The 20,300-nt window shown below is 41.9% G+C and overlaps 1 protein-coding gene across 1 annotated transcript in view; it reads left to right on the top strand.

The window, feature by feature from the left end:
• The first annotated feature begins 470 nt into the window (after positions 1–470).
• The window catches only part of cdh2 (cadherin 2, type 1, N-cadherin (neuronal)), a 60,199-nt gene continuing 40,369 nt past the window's right edge, over positions 471–20,300 (top strand). Inside the window, exons 1-2 of the mRNA XM_023427208.2 lie at positions 471–765; positions 2,533–2,641. Coding sequence (XP_023282976.1) covers positions 706–765; positions 2,533–2,641 — 169 coding nt within the window. The 5' untranslated portion in view covers positions 471–705. The remainder of the gene's footprint in view (positions 766–2,532; positions 2,642–20,300) is intronic.

Raw genomic sequence — 20,300 nt, forward strand, 5'->3', positions numbered from 1 at the left:
TGTATGGGTATTATAGGGTTTAAATCTGAATATTAAATCCCTGTTAGCAGTTTTGCAAGTACCTACCTTTTTAGGCTGACAATAAAATAAATTAATCATAAATGTTCTAAGATGCAATTACAGTCACATTTTAAATTACTTTACACGTCAAAGATAATAGGTAAGAAGAGGGAAATGGGAAAAAATATATATACCGTAATGTATGATAAAGCCAGCATAAACCAGCACTTACTACCCCGGACTGTGAACATACATTAATATTGCGTGTGAAAATTATAATACTTTGTCATTTGGGATGACGGTTAACACAGGAGACCCCCGCTCCGTCCCAGCAGTGAAATTGGCAGTGTGACCAGTAGGGAGAGACAGTGAGATGGGTGGTTTGTAGACTAGTGGCCGGGGCTTTCTTTTTTGTTTTTGTGTTGGACTGGATGGGAGGGAGCAGCAGCAACCTCAGTACCAGGCAGTGCTCTCTCTCTCAGTACTGACTGGGTAGACAGAGGAGGAGGCTGCTACATGCTGCCGCCGTCACCACCGCTCCTGCTGCCACTGCCGCTCCTGCCTTTGTCGTAGAGAGGGACGCTTTTCACCGCAGCCACACTTGAGCCAAAGGATATTCTTTTTTAAATTTTTCCTCATTTTTTTTTTTATTTCTTCTTCTACACGGATTCCGAAGTGGGAAATTAAGCAGTTACGGGCGTACCAATGTACTCACTACACGAGGGTAGCGGTCTGCTTCTGCTCGCGGTCTTGGCAGGACTGCAGGTAATGTAACATCAGCGGTTTCGAGCAGAGTTACACCGGACAGTTTAGAGGCTTGTTTTTGCGGAGGCGATGCTGTTCGTTGAGTTACGAGCCCGCGGTCGAGCTGCTAGCCTTCCGACACGCACTTTACACGACATACTGTTTGTTTAACACTGCTTTGTATGTACAGAAAAATCACCAGAAAGTAGGACTAGCACGGGCTGTGATTACCAGCTAACGGCTCTTTTTTATCAAACGGTCACGAGATGCTGCGTTGTTTAAAAAAAAAAAAACCCAACTACGCACACTTAAATTAATCATTTTAGGTCGGATAATTGAAATTTACTATGACTTCGCCTCATTTAAGTTCATATAACTGAATTTTTTTATTGTGTGGAAGTTGGGTGATGCGGCCCCACATTAACCTAGTTCTTACTTGGTTATATTTAGTTTAGGTTTAATATTTATGTAGATTGCTGCAGCGTGTCCCCCCCCTCCTGGCGAGCTAATTGCCTCTCTGGTAAAATCGCGGTATGAGCAACAATGAAAAGTAGCCTACTGTACATTATTGCTGTAGTACTGGTAAAATGTATAGCGTAAGCACACGTAGCAGTGATAGGATAATGATGATTGTTGTCCAACCATAAGAATGGAAGCTGTCTATGTAACCTAATGTAGTGCTTTTGTGGAAACAATTTATTTTCTTGACTATGTGGTTACTTTGTTAAAACTGTGTCCACTGAGCATCAGCGAATAGCGGCCACATACTTAAACAATGCCGCTGAAATAGTTGGTTAAAAGGATTTGACTTGTGTTTTGACACTTAAAACAAGAATATTGTAAATCCTGGTGCCATTGTTGTAACGTGCTAGAATTCCCAGAATCCCCCCTCCCCTCTGCATGCATTTTCCATTTAAATTCTTCTGATTAAGAATGGCAAGTGGCACGAATACCCACAATGCTCTTTTTCAGCAGGACTCCTCTCGTTTTACATTCTTTTGAGAGTGCATGCAAAGAAATAAGGCCAGGCCTCTGTTGCTAAGAGCCGAATCAATGCTGAGGTTGTGTGATTGAGTATATTTGGACATGTCTGGACACCAGAGTGTTTTCTTCAGATATGGTCCGTCTGTGATTTCTCACTGCCAGTGATTTCTTTCTTTCATGCTAGATCCTCGCTTTATGGAAACACTAGCCCCAGTGATTTAAAGAATTTTCTTTCTTTGCAAACTCCCTGTTATTCCATAAATCTTTTGTGTTGACACCCTGAGCACAGAGTTTTCCTTTTCAAAAGGAGGCATAAAAAGACACTGTATTGATCACAGTCATAGTCTTGCAGCTTCTTTAGACATCAGCAGTTGTTATTTCTTGTTTATTCAGACACTCACACATAGATGTTTATTCCCACAACAGTGGATCGTTAGCATTTACTTTTTATTCCCTTGTTCCTGCACTTCAAAGTGGAGTGTTTGTCCAGAGTAGTGTGTTGATCAGAGGGGCCGACCGAGAACATTGGTTATAACCCTACCCTGTGCCTGGGCCCCTCCAGGGGGACAAATGGAGCTTGTTCTTGCCTAGCCGTGCTTTTTGGCTAATGCTTAACCCTTTTGGCCTCATTATCCTAATTGCAGTCCCTGCTATAAAAACAACAGATGCTTTTGTACAACTGTGGGGACTTCAGAACGTGACCAAGAGGTTTTAGAGGCAACAGGGTGCATTTTTGAAGGTTGATTTATGACTCATTGTTGGACGCCCCCCCCATCCCCCTTCTCTCTCTCCCCATCATCACAGATTGCAGCAGAGGGCAGGGGCACCACACCATGCAGGCCAGGCTTCTCTGAAGATGTATACAAGGTTGTTGTGCCAGATATCACAGAGAAAGGACAGCCCCTTTTCAACGGTGAGTGGAGAAATATTCCCAGTGCTGTTCTGTGGTGGATTCTTGTTATGTCTGTGTTTGATTGAGTGTGCGTATGTGTCGGCATGTGCATCAATTGTGCGTGCTAGCCTCCGTGTGTTACAATTCAGGGAGGATCAGAACAAGCTTGACATATTTAAACAATTAGCTCTGGTGTAGTTGTGTGGTATTGCAAGTTGTGTAGTTTTCCTTGTAAACCAACTCCAATGTGGTTCAGGTTTATAAAGCTCCAGTCCATTTTGCTTACATGTTGTTTTCTCTTTCAAAGCAGACACAAACATAAGCAGATTGTTACACCTAAACACTAGATCATGCGTTGCAGCTAAAAAGTTTTTGCAATTTGCATTTTGTTGCAATGAATATTAACGGCTGGCATTGTCATTAAAAGTAGGAAAACTTTGTTGATTGCACTGGGGACACTTCCTGTTGCAATGAATAAAAATCAATTACACACAGATTTGAATACTTATGCGACTTTAATCAAGCAAATAACTTGGCTATTAAACACTCCATGCCTGGTGCTGGAGCATTGGATTATTTCCATTATCATATAGCATAATTATGCATTTGTTTTGTCCTAATTTAACATCAGTACAGATTTAAGGCATATGCTAACTCTTTGTGTCTGTTACTTTTAACACTTAAATGTCTAAAGGTTCCTATGAGAATCATATAGTAATGTGCCCGAATGAAAGCATCTACAGCTAAGCCCACTCAGTGGCAGTAATAACAGCAATTTACGCATCTTTCAAAATGTTTGTTTTATCAGTAGTCCTTCTGATGGGAATCCAGTCGTAGTAGGTTTATTTTTTCTAACATATAACGTGGTGCAAACTAGAAAGTGAAAAATAATGATTTTTTTGCAGTAGTCCATTACATTGCCGCAGGCATGACCAATGCTCTTTGGAGTTTAATATTAGCAAAACGAGGATGCAGCTACCGTGAAACGGTATGCAAACCTACAGACGGTAATAAAACTGGAACATATCACCAGTGTGCCATTAGAGAGGTTAGAGCCTTGAGGTCATTTGGACCAGAAAACATTCTCACTTGTGTTAGATTTCACAGTGTGTGCCTAGAACTTGCACGCTGCCATCGGTGTGAGTCAGAGAGGTGGAGGGGGAGGTAGCAATGACGAGAGAAGAAAGGAGAGAGGGAAGAGAGTGCTTAGATGGGTGGGTACAGCTTTCACTGGGCTTTACCTTGTGCACAAGTTTCCGTTTGATCCTGCAGGTGATGGATTTCCCTCTGTTGGCTTGTGGATGAGCCGTGACCGGGGGTAATCAGGTTCCCTTTTGTTTGCCCCCCGCACTACCCCCTCTCCTTTTTTCTCTGGCTTCCCCTCCCCCAGCGAGCTGTTGCTCTGTGGAGATTTCCTTGATAGAGAGGGGCACTCCTGTGTCATTGTAATGCAGCAGGGCTCAGCAGCGTGGGATGATGTTAATGAAACTGCATTCTCTAATGAAAAGCTCCTGTGGCATGTTTTGAAAGACAAAGCCTCCACAGTGTGGAGAGTATGCCCAAAGTTTTTCAACTTTGCTTTCACCATGCTGTTAAGAATATTGTTTCTGACCAGGAGCAGAGGTTTTTTTTTCAAATGTATGCTTCTATAGCTGCATGTAGCTGCTAATACTTCACATTTCCTAGTATTTCATTAACTTGGTCAATTGTTCTCCTGAATAGGGAGTGAAGACATGTAGTAAATCTTGATGGAGTCATTTTATTAAACATACAAGTCTGAACATGTTAGAACAGAACACATATTCTTGACCATGTTATAAATAACCAGGTCACTAATTCCGGTATGTAAACTTCTCCTTAGATTATTGATGAGTGGTCAACAGTTGTCTGTCGGGGGAAGTTATTTGAAAAAAGATCTGCAAGAGCATCAGCGTAATAATATCAGTAGATTGTGTAAGGTGTCAGTAATATGACTCCTTTGCTCATATTGTATTGCTTTTGACCCCAAATGTGCACAGAGATGCAGTGGGGGTGAGCTGTTACGATATCTTTGTCCCATCTAATTGCAGTATCTTCCTTGCTATTGATTAAGAGAATACACATCCTGAGGCTTGTAAAACCTGGAAATGGTGACAGTTAACATGTAAACAGCTCACATTGTATGCGCCAAATTAAAGACATCCTGTGGATTTGATAATGGCAATTGTGGCTAACTAGTTAACATAGCTATTTAATTGTAAGATTTAATCACATTCCTGGGGGCGTAAACTGGGCTTTAACTGTTAGCTGGCCAAGTGACGCCCCATTGATTTGCAATAGATTTGTTAAAATGCATTTCTTCAAAGTTGCTTGGCAGAGAGGCTCAGAGGAAAGCCAGGAAGGACAATTATTCTTCTATGAGAACTCCTCTCCAATGATCCATTAAAGGGAGGTTACGCTCATTGTTTGCAGATGCAAAACCACATCAGGCTTAGGAGGTTACCCACTGTCTAACTTCTGGGGGTCCATATGACCTTGATTTTAAGGTTGCAATATTTGCTCTGGCCTGATACTGAGTGAAAAGAAACAACCAAATATCAGTATTTGTTATCAGACTATCACACAGATGAAAGCAGCTAAATCGTTTAAACATTAGTCCCGTGTTTCCTCTTATCTTGTTTGGTTGCTTGATAAAGTCACTTGTTTTACTAAATTGCATTTAATTTCAGGTAGGCTGCAGCTGCGGGTGGTTTGCCCCTGGGTGTCTAATGGAATTCTGGTGGCTTTGGAGAGCTGACACACATTGTGCAGTTTTTTCCAGATGAGGCCTTTAAAGCAGGGTTGCAAAGTGAGTCAGTCGGAGCATTATTCAGCAGAGGTTTCCCTCACTAAAAACTGGGTTAATGAAAAGCCCAAAAGCCTAATTGAGCTTAATACACTCTCTTATGCTGCTGTTCTTCCTTCCCTACCCCCAACCATCTATTCTGCTTTCATTTTTCTTTCCTCCACCCCTTAGCCCTGTGTTTTACTTCTTTTCTCGACAATTATGTGAGCACTGGTGATGAAAGAGATGTATGTTTATAGTCTGCTTTAGCTTTGGTTCAAGTGCTTTGAATGTGAGCGTGTCAAGAGGGTCCAGTGAGCTGGCTCCATAGATGCGTTGGGGGGAGGGATTTACAGTTGACCAGTTTAATAATGTGATTAAAACAATTAGCGTCAACGTCTGCAATAAGGACATGAGCTCACTTGGACTAAACATATCTCAGAATTTTCAGTTAATCTATCATTAGGTGTAATTACTTCTCTTTTCTGTGTTTGTTTAAGACCAACCTTTAAAACAAACCAAGGGCCTCCCTTTTGACAAGAAACACATTGTATCACGAAATCCAAAACTGACTGCACAGACTGAACCCACTTTTATGTTGTTCTGGTTCTCTGCGCTCTGTTGAGATGCTGATGGCCCTGGGTACAGCTGGGGCCACTCAGATATGTTTAAGGGGCCCCAATGTTTTCTGAGACATGACCCTGCTCGACCCTCTCCTGTAAACTGGCCCAAGTACTCAGAAACATACTCAGCCCTTTTTCCTGCTCTCAGATTGGGAATGAGACTGGTGGGGGTTTCCTGGCAAGGTGCAGATGAATGGAACACAAGCCAAAGAGGTCCTGACCCGTCACCTGGGAGGCCACAAATGCATAGCACCCCTACCTCATGTTGTTCTGACCTACGAAGCTCGTTCATCACTCAGAGAAACAGACAAAGCCAAATTTCCCAAACCCAGGTTATGAGGCAGCCTGAATAGCAAGTTTCCAACAGCATTATGAACAATAAATGACCATTGTAGCATTTGTGGTGTGTGTCAAGGACTGTAAGGGACCGTCTTTGGATCATTGCAGAATTACAGTTTTATATAGCCCTGGTATAGCCCACAGTGTCGAAAAAAGACAGTCTGCTCTGGAGGTCTTTGTGTTTGACGTATAGGAGGTCTGCATTGATGTCTGTGGTGGTGCTGAATAATTCAATAGTCAAACATGACTTTCTTAATATTTAAATCCCTGCTTAAAACGAGATCCTTAAGCACAGAGGAGCCATCATGTAGCAGATGAGAAAAATGAAGAGCAACATGAGACACTATGAAACGCTTCCTTTTTAATAGTATAGGGGCTTCTGCACATTTCACATATTCTCTTTGTCATTGTGGGACATCAAGAGCAACCCCATGTCCACAGTCATTTTGGTCCAGCTTTTTTCAAGCTAAGGCAGCACTTTCAGTGTAAGTTTGTTCGTAAGAGCAGTCTATTGCCCCCATCCCCCCTCTTTTTTTTTCTGGAAGTGGATCAATGAATCCAGGGTCTTTGTTTGCAGTGATCAATATGTTGTAATGAAGGCTGCGCTCCAATTCCCTGCTAAAGCATCACTGGCGGGTTGGAGTTGAATTTGTTTTATTCTTTATTGTTATCAGCCTGCATAAATTTATTTTCATCTCCCGTCACTGTCTTTTTTTTTTTTTTTTCCTGGGAGCGCCATGGCCTAGATAACCACCACATATTGCGACAACAGATTGAATCTTGGCAGTATATGGTTTTGGAAAATAACCTTTGATGCAGTTTGCCTACAATATAACAAGGATGCAGAGTTAGTCGAATGCTACTGCTAGGGGCAGGGCCACCATCGCTATTTGTCAGAAAATCATAGCTCCATTGCAGACCTAAGGCCATATCATAAAAATGAAATAATAATAATGTGAGCGTATTAGAACAAGTGCACCCATTTGTGTCTAATTTGTGGTCGTGCTTTCTGAGCCTGCTGGGTGGCATGATGGGATAGAACATATTTTATTTATGTCTGACCTTTTTAGGCTCCAAGTTCTTAACCAAACCAAAGGAGGCAGACAGGCACTTGTGCAATGCCTAACTCTAGATAAAGTATTTTGTGGAGGGCTGACATTGCCCTGGTGGCTTCTCATCACCTCTGTTCATATCGCTCTTATCAGCTACAGGCCCTGCCCTCTGCTATTGGCACCTAACCGTGTGCCTCTGACATTGGGCAGCAGTTAAGGTGTCCCTCTCCCGTTAGTGTGTGTGGTTGGGGGGTTTGTCCTTGGCATATAATTAGATTGTTCTACCCAGACAGCTCTTAGTGGTGGTGGACAAATGCAACAGGCTGCTCCTGGTAGCAGAGACTTCTATAACAAGCTTTTGGTAAAGGCTACTTGCCTACATGAAGACAAGATTGTCTCTCACAAGGTTGCATGTAATTATATTTGCCTGATCAAAATTTCATCGTGAATTATTATTATTATTCACAGTGATCGGATACAGATTTGAAAAGAAGACCTTTCACTGTATTGCTCCTTGTAAAGGTTTTATAGGTTATTTGGTTCTAGATCACACCTGGGCCCCTCCATTCAAGATGCCATATTGCTATGGTTTTAAAATTGATGTGCGTGCTTCCACCTGAAAGACTGTCAAAAGAGAACAGATTTATTTATCCTTATAAAACAATCCTTCCCTGTTTGACATGGAGGGGACCTGGGATCACTCTTGGTGACTGTGGTGTGGCGTGCCTGGCACACTGGTTCTGATAGTTTTTATTTAATGTGAAGAACACCCAGAGAGCACACAAGATGACCCCGCTATGTAATGAGGCCACGTATAAATAGCTGTATTGACCTGGCTTTCTGCATATATGCCTCCATATAACTAGGCTAGTGTTATTTTTCACTAGTGAAATGCTAGAACCATGTGTGGGAAAGCAAATGCCAGCTTGCACCTAGAAGACAATACATCAGCAGTATGGAGTGAATTGTTAACTTTTGAAGGGACTTATTTGTGGATTTCAGTGTCATTATTCTTCAGTGGGGCAGCCTTTTTTGGTTGGTAGAGAAAACAACTCCATATCTCTCTCAGAGATACTGCTTATACATAGAAAGCGCTGTTTGCAGTGTTGCCGCAGCTGTTTATTGTGCAATACCGTCGTTCGATTTTTAACCAGTTTGACTCTCTGCTGTGCTTGTTTTTCTCATTATGTTAAGCTAGATGAGGGTATAGAGAGTCTTGTCAGATTTACCATCGGCAGGCATGTGAAGGGAAGCCACTCCCATTCCCCTCTACTTTCTCAAATCTTTTGTTCGTAAGGCAATACATTTAGCCTCAGCTTTGTTGCTTGTAGACAAGAGTGCATTCACAGACTGCCCAGATGCAAATTCAACAGCATTACCTGTCTCACGTAGCTGTGAGCAGACAGACAGCAGGCAGACACGGTGTCTTTGTGTGCAGGGTCAAAGAGGGAAGCTAATACTCAAATGAATATATTAATGAGAGTTTGAGCAAATGTAGAAAATAGAAGCAGCACTAGCCCCGAGTTTAGCCCTTTTCAGTATGCATGTGACACACATAGCACACATTTTCAAACCTCATGCTGTGTTCAAGAGGCTACATGAATTGGCACACTATTATTCCTCTGACAACAAAAGAGAAATTTGATGCAGAGGACACGTTAATTGACCCAGATACTCTAACCATGTTCACAAAGGCCAATATCCTGCCTGGGAAGGGACGACTACCTCCTGCGGGCCACGCCAACTATTGTGTTCCGGCAGAGGCTTCAGTTTCAACACACCAGCTCTTCTCTGGACACTAGCCTCTGATGAGTCGCTGGGTCGTATCTCGTGACATTCTCCATGCATGCTGCTTTTATCCAGCCCTCTTATCACCTCCACCACTCTCTTCCCAGCCTTCCCTTCCCCCGCTACCACACGTAATCTTTAAGATGGAGGAGCTCCCTTGGCTATACGTTATGATTGATGTGCCTTAATTGAGTAATGCAAAGGCTGTACTGAAGCATTTAGCTCCTTATTCTACAACTGAGTTCATTTCTTCTAGTCATCTTGGTTGCTTTGTGGCTGTCATGAATGTGATGTCCAATTTTAGTGGTGTTACAAATATTTTTGATTGGGGTTCTGTGAAGCATGTGATTTTTTTGATAGTTCCTCATGACAAGGTTTACACAGACTTGTGCTCTGTGTATTTGCACCTGTCGAGACAGGATGTGAATAAAGCCTTCCCATTCGCTATTGATTGATCACATCATTCCAGGGACCTCTTGGATGACAGTTATTTCTATTTTTTGCTTGTCTTACAAAATAAAGAATATCATTATTTTTATTTATAGCAAAGATTGGTGATTGGTAACATTACCCACGTATCCCCACCCCACCTCACCCCAAAGTGTTGGCTCATCAGATAACCACATATGGCTCACCATATTACTTGTCTCAAGTGATCTACTGTTACCATGCCTTGCTGACACCAGTGTCTGCCATCACCACATGGATATTATGATTGACCTGCAGCAATTTCTAGTCTCCATTTGAGCGCACACTATGGCAGTAAGCAACATATCGCTCTGCGGCCTGCGTTGTCTGAGTTTGTTTTATCTCTTCCTCTGTCGATATTTACTGAGGCATTAAAGTATGTGCAGCATGTTGCCACTTTATTTCCTGTAGCACTGCCTGCTCAGCAGGGCAGGGGCTGGAGGGAGGTAGATTCTTACGGAAGGGTATAACTGCTGCTACAAACTGAAGGTCTGCTAATTTCTCCTAACATGTTGAGTTCGACTTTTATAAAATAACCTTGTGTGTTAGGCAAACATGCACCAGTGAGCTGGCTGAGACAAAGGCATATGGCGTAACAGTTTGAATATGATTTTGTTTTTAAATTTCTCTTGTTGTAAATTCACTTTCTGCCTCACGTTGTGAGCACAATGAACCGGATTGTGGAGATAATCCAAAGGTTTTATCATCATTGGCTAGAAGTGGCTAAACCAAGAGTTGTCTGAAGTACCAGCAAGACTCCTTTGCAAACCTCACAACTATATTTATATTTTCATACAAAATAAGTTTTTACAGGTAGGATCTTTGCAAACACTTTTTTTATATAAATCTAGAAAAACTTGAAGCAGCATCAGCAATCCCAATAGACTCTTACCACCTGTCAAATGTAGGTTAGATATTCCCAGCTTTTTTAAATGTCTAGCTTATTCCAAGTCCTTAATAAAATATGTGGTCTTTTTACCTTGTGAGATGGTTAAAGTTCTTCACCAGTTTCTTGTTTTCTTTGGCTCCCTGCCATTTTATCCTCAGCAGGTAGAATCTATTTGTTAGGTTGTGAGCCGTGATCAGGTATCCATTAGAGCTGCTCGATTAATTTGATTAAAATCAATATTTATGTTTATAACTCTGAAATTTCATTCTTATGACAATGACTTTGCTGGTTTTGGATTAGCATGAGATCAATTGCATTAAGCCAAACACACCTTATTTCGCCTTAAATTGCAAATCGAGATCAAAAGGAGCCAGAAAAAAAAGGAAACCCTGCCGGTGATGGTGAGGAAGAGGAAATACATTTATCCAAGCCAATTCTGACATAAACATGCTTCTACCCAAGTGAGGGTCACATTCTTTTGCATAAAAAGCTTTTGGATTCGACAACAATGATAACAACCAAAAGCACACTGCAGGCTTATATTGCCATTAAGAAGACCCTTCATTATGTTGATTTTGCTTTTTAGCACGGAACCAAACAATGCCGCCCCAGTATGTAATTTTAAGATAGCATGCAGGTGTTCTGGAGACATTGTAACACAACGTAATCTATGACTACTGCCGTGCCGGCTGAAAGGTTAAACCGCAATGCCTCCAGTTCCGTGTTCTTACCTTTTATACAGAGTGGCGAGGTGGAATAACGGCACAACATTCCTGCCTTGAACAGGTTTTGTAAAAGGGGCTGCACTTGCGGTATTGGAAGGTAACGCAACAAATTTATTCAAAATTATGAAGCAATCAAGGCCATAAAAACCACCAGAAAATCCCTGCTGCCTGCAGGTTCTAATCTCTTGGTGTTTGGAGGAGAAAAAGTAGTCTCAACAAAAACTTTCAAGGTAGTGCTTCTTGGAGGACTGATGCATTGCAATACACTGCCCAGGTGTTGCTGTTTTCTGGTCAACATTACTGTGGGTGTTAACCAAAAATAAATTAAGTGAATTAAGAGTATTTCTTTTCACATTCCAGATGTGATTCAGTATCGTCATAAGAATAGTTTAAAACTTAATACAGCAAATACATTTTGTTATGTAAACTGAAAGAAACACATCAGCCCTGTCTCTTGATCTTTGTGTTTTATCTCGTAACTGTGCACACTGTATCCTCTACAACCGTAACGCAGATTTCCAAATGCAGCGTCCCACCTACCTTTCATCTGATTGAGTGCAACACACTCAATCTTATATAGGTCCTGTGTCAGCCGCTCACTCTCACACTAAGTGTTCCAAGCACTGTGACCTTTGTAGAAGATAAGCTTCCTTCGGCTGACTTGAATAGTTTGGAATAACGGCCTCAACCATTAATTTATAGCGTTGCTAACCATATGAGGGCTATGAGCCAAGGTTATTGACCTTTCACGCCTGTCACTAGTGATAGAGGAAGCTAGACCCAGGAGGAAAATGAATTGGGCTTATTATACAGCTGGGCTTCGAATCAAACCTAGGGGGCAACTTTATTCTCCAGTTTTCTCTTTCATTTAATCATTACTTTTTTACACTGTTTGACCAATTGTCTTCTGCTAAAATAGAAACTGAGAGAACTGAGAGTTACACTGAATCATAATGTAATGCCCCCGCGAATGTGTCTGGAAGTGATCAGGGTGCAATGTGTGAACTGCCTGAAGGATTAACACTTGGAGCACAAAAACCATTACAGCAGCACATCTTGAACTGAGGTCATCATTATCAGATGAAGGATTTTGTGGATTCCGAATGACTAAATCAAAGTTTTTTTGCATAGGCAATTTGAACTTCTAGACAGACATCACAGTTTTATTTCAGTGACAAATCATTTGTCTTTGTGGGTCTTTGCTCGTGATTTACATTTGCAGCTGTAAGACAAAGGCGGAAAGCTGAACCGGCAGAAAACCGCTTGGATAAAATGAAGCATGTAAAGAATGTTGTGAGGACTGCGGAGAAACAGAGCCACGGATAGAGAAGATTGAGCACATGTTATTTCAGCCCCGTCCTCCCTCTGAGCTCCCAGTCTGTAAAACCTGGTGGGAGGCAAGGGAGGCATGCATTTATATTGGATCAACATGCTATGATGTTATTTTTCCAGCTCCAGTTCTTGTCTTTATAATCATACATGGTCCCTTATGGGGTTCAACTAAAACCATTTTTATTGACTCTGGAGAAGCTTATCTCCGCCTGATGCATTGTTTGTACATAGGACCACAATCACATCCCAGTGGAAATAAGCAATAGATAAAAACAGAGAACTTGTACCATAGATATGTTTTTGTTATTAGAGGACCCCCAGAGTGAGGTCCAGCTTAAAGGACATTTTTAATATTGTACATTTATTCCGTTTATACATTTACCTCAGATATTACAAGTGGGCTTAGCTATAACCTCATTTAGTTTGCAAGAATAGAGGCAGAATCACTGATGCTGCTTCAGCCATCCTCTGTAGTATTAATTTAGAGGAGCTTGTTGAATTTTTCAAGTGTTTGTTTATTTGCAATGAGACAACCAGAGGATGAGGTAAAAGGACTAATGCATGTGAATACTTGCAAATGGAATGCATGCTTGTGTGTTGCGGGGACTTATTTTTGTTTTCAGGTGTACTACTTATCGAAATGTACAGTATGTACAAAATGGAACAAATATTATCTTTGCCCAGGGGTTTCGTATAAGTGGTAGAGCTATTTTGGACTGGAAAAGCTCCATATCACAAAAGCTTATACCTCGAGCAGTGACTGTGGACAAGTGGGTGCCAGCTGAAGGAGAAATATGCACTTTGGGTATGATCACACTGCAGCTAAATATGGTTGTCATTCTAAATCTGAGGTTCATACACAGTTCAGCTATAAAAGAGGATGGCCACCAAATACTGAAAGTAAAGTGACAGCTGGAAATTTTCAGCTTAATTTTAATGTGCATTTATTTGAAATCTGCATTGGACAGTGAGACTTTGGCAATATCATAGTTATATCCCTTCTTTTTTTTACACTCTCTTCCTTCCTTTTTGAGGTGTGACTTCTCTTTTTTTATGTCCAAGATGCCAGTCACTCACAGAGATAGAGATGAGATGTAACATCGTCACTTTTTCAACCCAGACGCTGCCTTTCCACAGGGGTTGCTCTCACTGTGTGCTCTGGGACCAAATGCTGCACTTTGCATCGAGCACTTTCCTTACAGTTACTAAATTTGTCAGGTGGAAAAGCATATGAAATCACTGTCAGTTTATCACAACTTGATTGATAAAATTACACCTCTGGTTATTTGAGCAATCAAGTCAGGCCCCCACCTCATAAAGCAAGTGGAGACGCGCCATTTTGTTCTGTAGGAAGGTTGCTGCTGTTATGGGTGTTAGTAATGGATAACGGCACTAATTCCAGTTACCTGTTTATTCTCATCATGCTCTGATCTGATTTTGTATATAATTTCAAATCCCTGTCGGTGGTTGATAGAGCTGTCGATCATTAACAGTCAATATAAATACCTGCCCCCTTAGTCCATTAGTCATTAGGGTTTCCATCAACTGAGAAATTTTTAGACACTGAGTCAGTTTTATGGAAAATTAGCAGTTGGCTGTTATTTATCCCTGGGACATTTTAGTGATGATTATGTTGGAAAAACACTTTATTAGATTCTGTAGTTAAAACAATAAATAGATTAACTTAAGAAATCCTATGAGTAGTGAACAAAGAATGTCTTCAGCTGAGAACAGTCCTAAACAAAGTATGCTGCAGATGGCTTGCCAAGAACATAAACTATCAGCATGACATGGCATTATTACTTGAGTATTTAGTGTTTGTTTAAAGCAGCTCTCCCACCCCCAGTACACACACACACACACACCTTGTCTTTTTAAAGGGGATCTTATTGGATAAATAGCGGAAAAACAACTGTGGTGAACCCGTCTGAATGTTTCCCCTCTGTCCTACCAAGAATGTGTTGTCTAGGAGAGCTGAGGTCAAAAGACACAAATAAGGCTTTGTTCTGCATTTACCCGGCTTACTCTGTTCAGAGCGACTGTAGTGGGCAACACTGGCACACATTGTTCTTTTCAATCTGTTGAAAGATCGGGTAGTATATTGCAAGAGAACATTTATATTCATGAGCTTTAATGCTGTATATTAATTTTATTTCTTTTTGACTGCCAAGATAGTCAAACATTCTTATTTCCTGAAATGGAATGTATTTTAGTTTAAGAGTTTTTTCATAGACAAAAGAACAATCTAAACAGAAAAGATTCATGACCTGCAGAAGGTTACATATTGATGTGTGGAAGAGATCTGTAGCTTTACAGTAATAGATATTTGATGATACAAGACGGAGTACAATGAAATCCACTTTTGTCTTTGAGATTTTAGACTACGGATGTAGTGCATGCAACCATGCAACGCTGCCACATATTTATGACTTCAGACTTTAATATTAGCCTACCAGTTATTCGTAGTGTTGAATCCAGAAGTCGATACCAAAGTACATCTACATCAATGAATGTCCAGAGTGACAAGGTTGACAAATATTCCATTGTGAAGATTCATCCATGTTTTTGCATCACTTACAACTGTTATCAGTACATTCTCACAGGAAAACAGTGTGGCCGTTGTTGCTTTTAATGGTAGGCAAAGTAACAACTAAAGCCCTCTCACGCTGAGCACCTTATGAACAGGGCTGTTACAGGAATTAAAAGGTATGTGTGTGTGTGTGTGCAGCAGTAGGTGTTGGACCCTGCTGACAGCTGGAACAGCATTCTGTGAAACTTGGCCACAGCTAGTGCAGTGTCTAGCCTCTCCTCAGCCTATCGTCTGATCCCGGGCCTTCATTTATTGGTCCGTCTGCAATGCGCTTGGAAAATGCAATTGCCTGGCCATTGATTTGTGTCTGTTTGAAATAGGGCGGTCCAGTCAGTGGGCACATGCACAAGTGGGAGTACATTTTTTATTTTTTTTGCTATTCCTTTTACGCTTTTCTACGCTTTCGTTTTCTCATTCGTGTCTCTCATTCTCTCCCCTCCACTTCGTGCGAATCCATTCTCAGCGTGCCACACAGGCGAGACGATGGTTCCTTAGCCGCTTATCATGCCTTCCACCAGACCACCAAGGGGTCTAAGCATGTGTACACAGGCAGCTGTGCACCACTGTTAAACTCCATTCTGTGCGGGATAAGTGGGGATTGGCATGTACTCTGCCCGTCAGAGCTGGTTCATCTGCTCAAAAGTGCGACAGCTGGACAGAGCTTTTTCACTCCTCCCATATGAGAAAGATGGATAGAAATGAGACATAGAGAGACAGAATGAGAGGAGGGACAGGGAGAGTGGGGTAGCCACAGCTTCCTGACTGTGGCTTGGAGCAAAGCAAATGTTGGCACATGTGTTATGAGTTAGCGCCGACATAACTGTTTTTAAGAGTGGCCTAACACATTAAAGATGTGTGGCTGGCTCATCTACTTTCTTCCTTCACTCTCTATGCTGTAAACACTGAGCAGTAATGGGAGGAAGGGCATAAGAAGAGTAATTTATGTGCGAAGGAGAAGCCTGAGATGAGCCCTCCCTCCGGGATTAATGGGAGTCTCTGTCTCTGTTCAGAGGAAATATGAAAGGCCCTTTGTTGGTAAAGGGCTTGCTGCTGCCAGCAAATAACTAGCCCCTGTCATATCGAAAATCCCGCAACCTCTAAATTCATTGCCTCCTCTGCTGCTCATCCTTCACCCCTTTTTTTTCTGTAAGCCTATGTGTTTTCTGTCAAAGTCGCTCATTTATGATTCTACATCGTGCCTGCTGTACAGAGGCCCAGGAGACACAAGCTTGCGTTGTTAGTATTCACTGTCACTTCTAGAGTTCCGGCCATTGGGTGAGCAGAAGGAAGACTGGGAGAAATAGCGCTGTACAGGTGGTGATTCATAGTTTCACCTCTGATATCATGTTCAGTATTTTTCCTCTCCTGTTTTCTGTCTGATGTGTTTAATTCCAAGACTCACTATCATATGAGGCAGGGAATAGCTAGTTTGCTGTGGTTAATGTGTGACCAGCGGGCTTTGCTGGTGGTAATGGTTTATTTTTAGTGTCAGTGCTGGTGTGTGTTGGTCTGCGTGATGGCTAAGCACACCTCCTTAGGCTACGCTAAATAAAGAATGGCCTATCAGTGAGGGGAAATGACTGTTTGGCACTACACTGGTAGTGTGTCTTTCATCAGGTCACACATTGGTCTCCTCACACCTGCGTCTCAGGACAGGAGGATGAAAGGCTGTTGGCAGGTGTTAATTGCTATAAAAGGCTCTAGAAAATAAAGCAAGGTATTTTTGTAGCATCTTTTGCTGTCCCCTGAACTGATATTTTACACTGCTAAGATTATTGTCTCTGAAGAGTGGTTTAGATTTTTTTTCATCCACACCAAAGTGGGAGGAATAACATGTTGTTCTGTTCTTTGTCTGCCTTACATTTGAATTTTCTGTTTGCTCAAGGAATTCTATAAAGTATACAGATTAAAGTGTTTGTACAAGAACTCTTTTCAGTTGTTCTGAGATTACCAGCCCTCTGAAAAGAGTTTCATTCTTTTCTCTCTCATGTCCAGTGTTTCATTTCAGCATGAGGGCTTTAAAAATGTTTGGTTTACTTGTACATTGCTTGGAAGAAAAATTGTTTACTCGAACATCCCTGTCGCACCTGAATAAATCTTGACTGAATGTGTGAAGAAATAGCATTTGAATTGTTGTTCCCAGTTTGAACCTAAAAATGTATATTCTTGCTTTAAATTCAAAAAAAGAATAGTTGTTCTGCTGGGCTGTCTGTGATAGTTTCAGCTGTGTTTGCCTTCCCTGCCTCAGGACTACCACAGTGAAAGCAGAGAATCTATTGGCTCCATTGACTTCCTCAGGCTGTCTCCAATGGATTTGACATGGATAACGCGGTTGTGTTTGTAACGAAAGGGGGAGGGGACTTAATAAAAGCAGGACACCCCCAACTGACAAAAGAGGGAGGAAGAGTGAAATGAAGAAGACGGGAACTTAAATGAAGAGGGCTCAACTTGGCAAAAGCCATGGGTTGTCAGGGGCAACTAAAATGGCTCTGTGTAACCTGCCTCCCTCTCACCCTCTCTACAAGAAACTCTGATGCTAGCGTATACTAGGACTGAATATGAGCCTGACATTGAAAGGGTGAAACAAAATACACACATTGGATGTCTGCCTTTATAAATGATTTATAATTGAGTTTTCCCGGGCTCTGCTTGGAGTGTAGATGGAGTAGAGCTTTAATGAGCTTCATAGTTTCATGTTATTCTATGCTTTAATTGTAATACTGAGGACGCCATTCATTTGTTTAATTTACTAGACTGGGAACTGATGGCTGGGCTGGCATAGTAGGGGGGAGTTTAATGGCCATCCTCTGGAAAGGATAAGGCTTATTAGGTCTGATGGGCCTCCTGTCTCACATAACCTAATGTGGCCATGATAGACAGAGGATTCTGGGTTTGGATACATTGGAACTATAAATCGAAGCATATTCCCAGGTCTTGGACTTTGTAATTGCCCATTAAGGGCCATGTTTGTAGATGGAGGGGCCAGATGTCCCTGATGTGGCTGAGGGTCCAATGTGGGCTTTGAGGCAGCATGCAGTTAAAGTGAGGAGGAGCATGGGGTGGACAATGCCCCTCATTAAAGTGACCTGTTCTCTGCTAGCAGACCCATAAAAAAAAAAAAAACCTTTAATGTTCTTAACAGTGAAGCTCCACAATTTGCCCACAATTCCAGAGCCGTAAAAAAGGGAATGGGATTCCATACGAATTCTCTGCTGTCATAGCTCACGGCACCAGCTGTCTGTCTGTGTTTAAATCTAACCTCTCGGGCGCCACTCCCTCTCAGTTTGGTGTGTTCCATATGTTACATTGATCCTTAAAAACTCGGCTCCCACTGGTCTACTTGAGCAGAAGACCTTAGCCTGATTGAGTGGGACATATGCAAGGACAACATCAAACATTTCAGTATTTGGTGTAATATCACATGACCCTGGTGATGTTATCCTTATTGATTTATGACGCAAATGGGGTTTCTCATGTTACCACTCGCTTCATTTCTCATCCCTATTCCCCCTCTCTTAGTAAATATACGTACATGTGTAATTTGGTTCCATGAAACCCTTTGTCATGAAACAGTAATTTAATTTACCCCAGGAACACTGTCAGGGATAGTGTGTCAGTGTCATAGTGTACATGCATGGCAGCACCCATCCCTCTCTGAACACTCTATCTCTTGTTTGTGTTTGGGCTATAAACCCCCGTGCACAGCTGCCACCGGGGCATGTCTGGGGGGTTCTGTAATGCCACTGACCTCCTAATGTGAATTCCAGTGAGGCAGAAAGGCAAATGTTTGTGCTTCCAGGTCCTCCTGGTATCCTGGGTCGCTACAGCTGTCGTGTTATCCTGTTCCTGCACAAACCTTCCAGCTCAGAATGCAACACAATATCTGCTAGCGTCCCAGCTGCAGACACTCTAAGATATCTGCCGTTATCTTTGACAGAAGCCTGCATACTTAATCATTAGGCCTCTGGCACAATAGCCGACTTTGAGCCTCAAGTCCAAACTGGAAAACAACAAATATAGTTTTCGAGAAAGGAATCTGATTGAATTCCCTCATAATGCTATGCTGTCCTATTAGTGCTGAATGCACTTACAGTGAACTACACATTTTTAGGTAATCTACACTCTGGATGTTGTTCTGGGTAAAAGACAGTAAGCTCTGCTTAGCTACACTTAGTTAGTGTGCAAGAATCATAACCTCCCACCATGTCTTTAATTTTATTGTTTTCCTTTTTTGGGGGATGTTACGGCCTTGTTTGTATGCTGGTCACAATGAGTGCCAATGTAAATCTTATTTACACTAGCTGGGTTTAGGAGTTTTGGCCAGCACAGTGGAAAGTGTCCCCTCTTTGCCAGTCTGCAGGGACTTCACACAGCTCTGTTTCTGACGGATGGGTCTTTTAATGTGACAACTGAAAGAAGCCCCACAGTTTCCACCATAGACCTGGATACAATAAAACAGCTACTAGTACCACTATGCTTTTACCCCCTCCCTTTTCTCTTTGTTTCACAAGGTTTTTGTCTGCGTTATTCTGTTCCCTCTCTTACAGTTAAAAATGGATATGCAATAAACTGCTTCAGGTTTCAGTGTAGGATTCTTTTAAAATGATAAACTGGGAGAATAGCAAGATGAAGTAGAAGTGCGGGTATAGGAATGGAGAAACGCAGCGCCAAGGGAGGAGCCACTCTCTTCTTTGCCGCTGGGCTAAAAGCATTCAGCTCCTGCCCATTGTGAGTCCTCACTCTAAGGGATTTGTGATGGGGATGATCTTTGACCCCTCTACACCCACATTATGTAAATGAGTATACAAAAATGAGGGATGATATAATTATTTTCCTACACACACATACTGACATTTGTGAGTTTGCATGAAATAAAGTGGCTGAAGTTAATGTGACACTTGCTTTACATGGAAAGTGGACCAAAATTTCAGTTGTGTTTTACAATACTACCGCCCTAACATTCTTCTTCTCTCTCCTCTGTGTGTGTGTGTGTGTGTGTGTGTGTGGTGGGGTGGGGGGGCTCGTAGTGTAAAGCACTTTGAGACTGGTTGTGTCTCAGGTTCAGTCCATT

Source organism: Seriola lalandi, unplaced genomic scaffold (genome assembly GCF_002814215.2).
Source record: "Seriola lalandi dorsalis isolate HSWRI2012SDOR001 ecotype SW California unplaced genomic scaffold, Sedor1 jcf7180002054855, whole genome shotgun sequence".
NCBI classification, from domain to species: domain Eukaryota; kingdom Metazoa; phylum Chordata; class Actinopteri; order Carangiformes; family Carangidae; genus Seriola; species Seriola lalandi.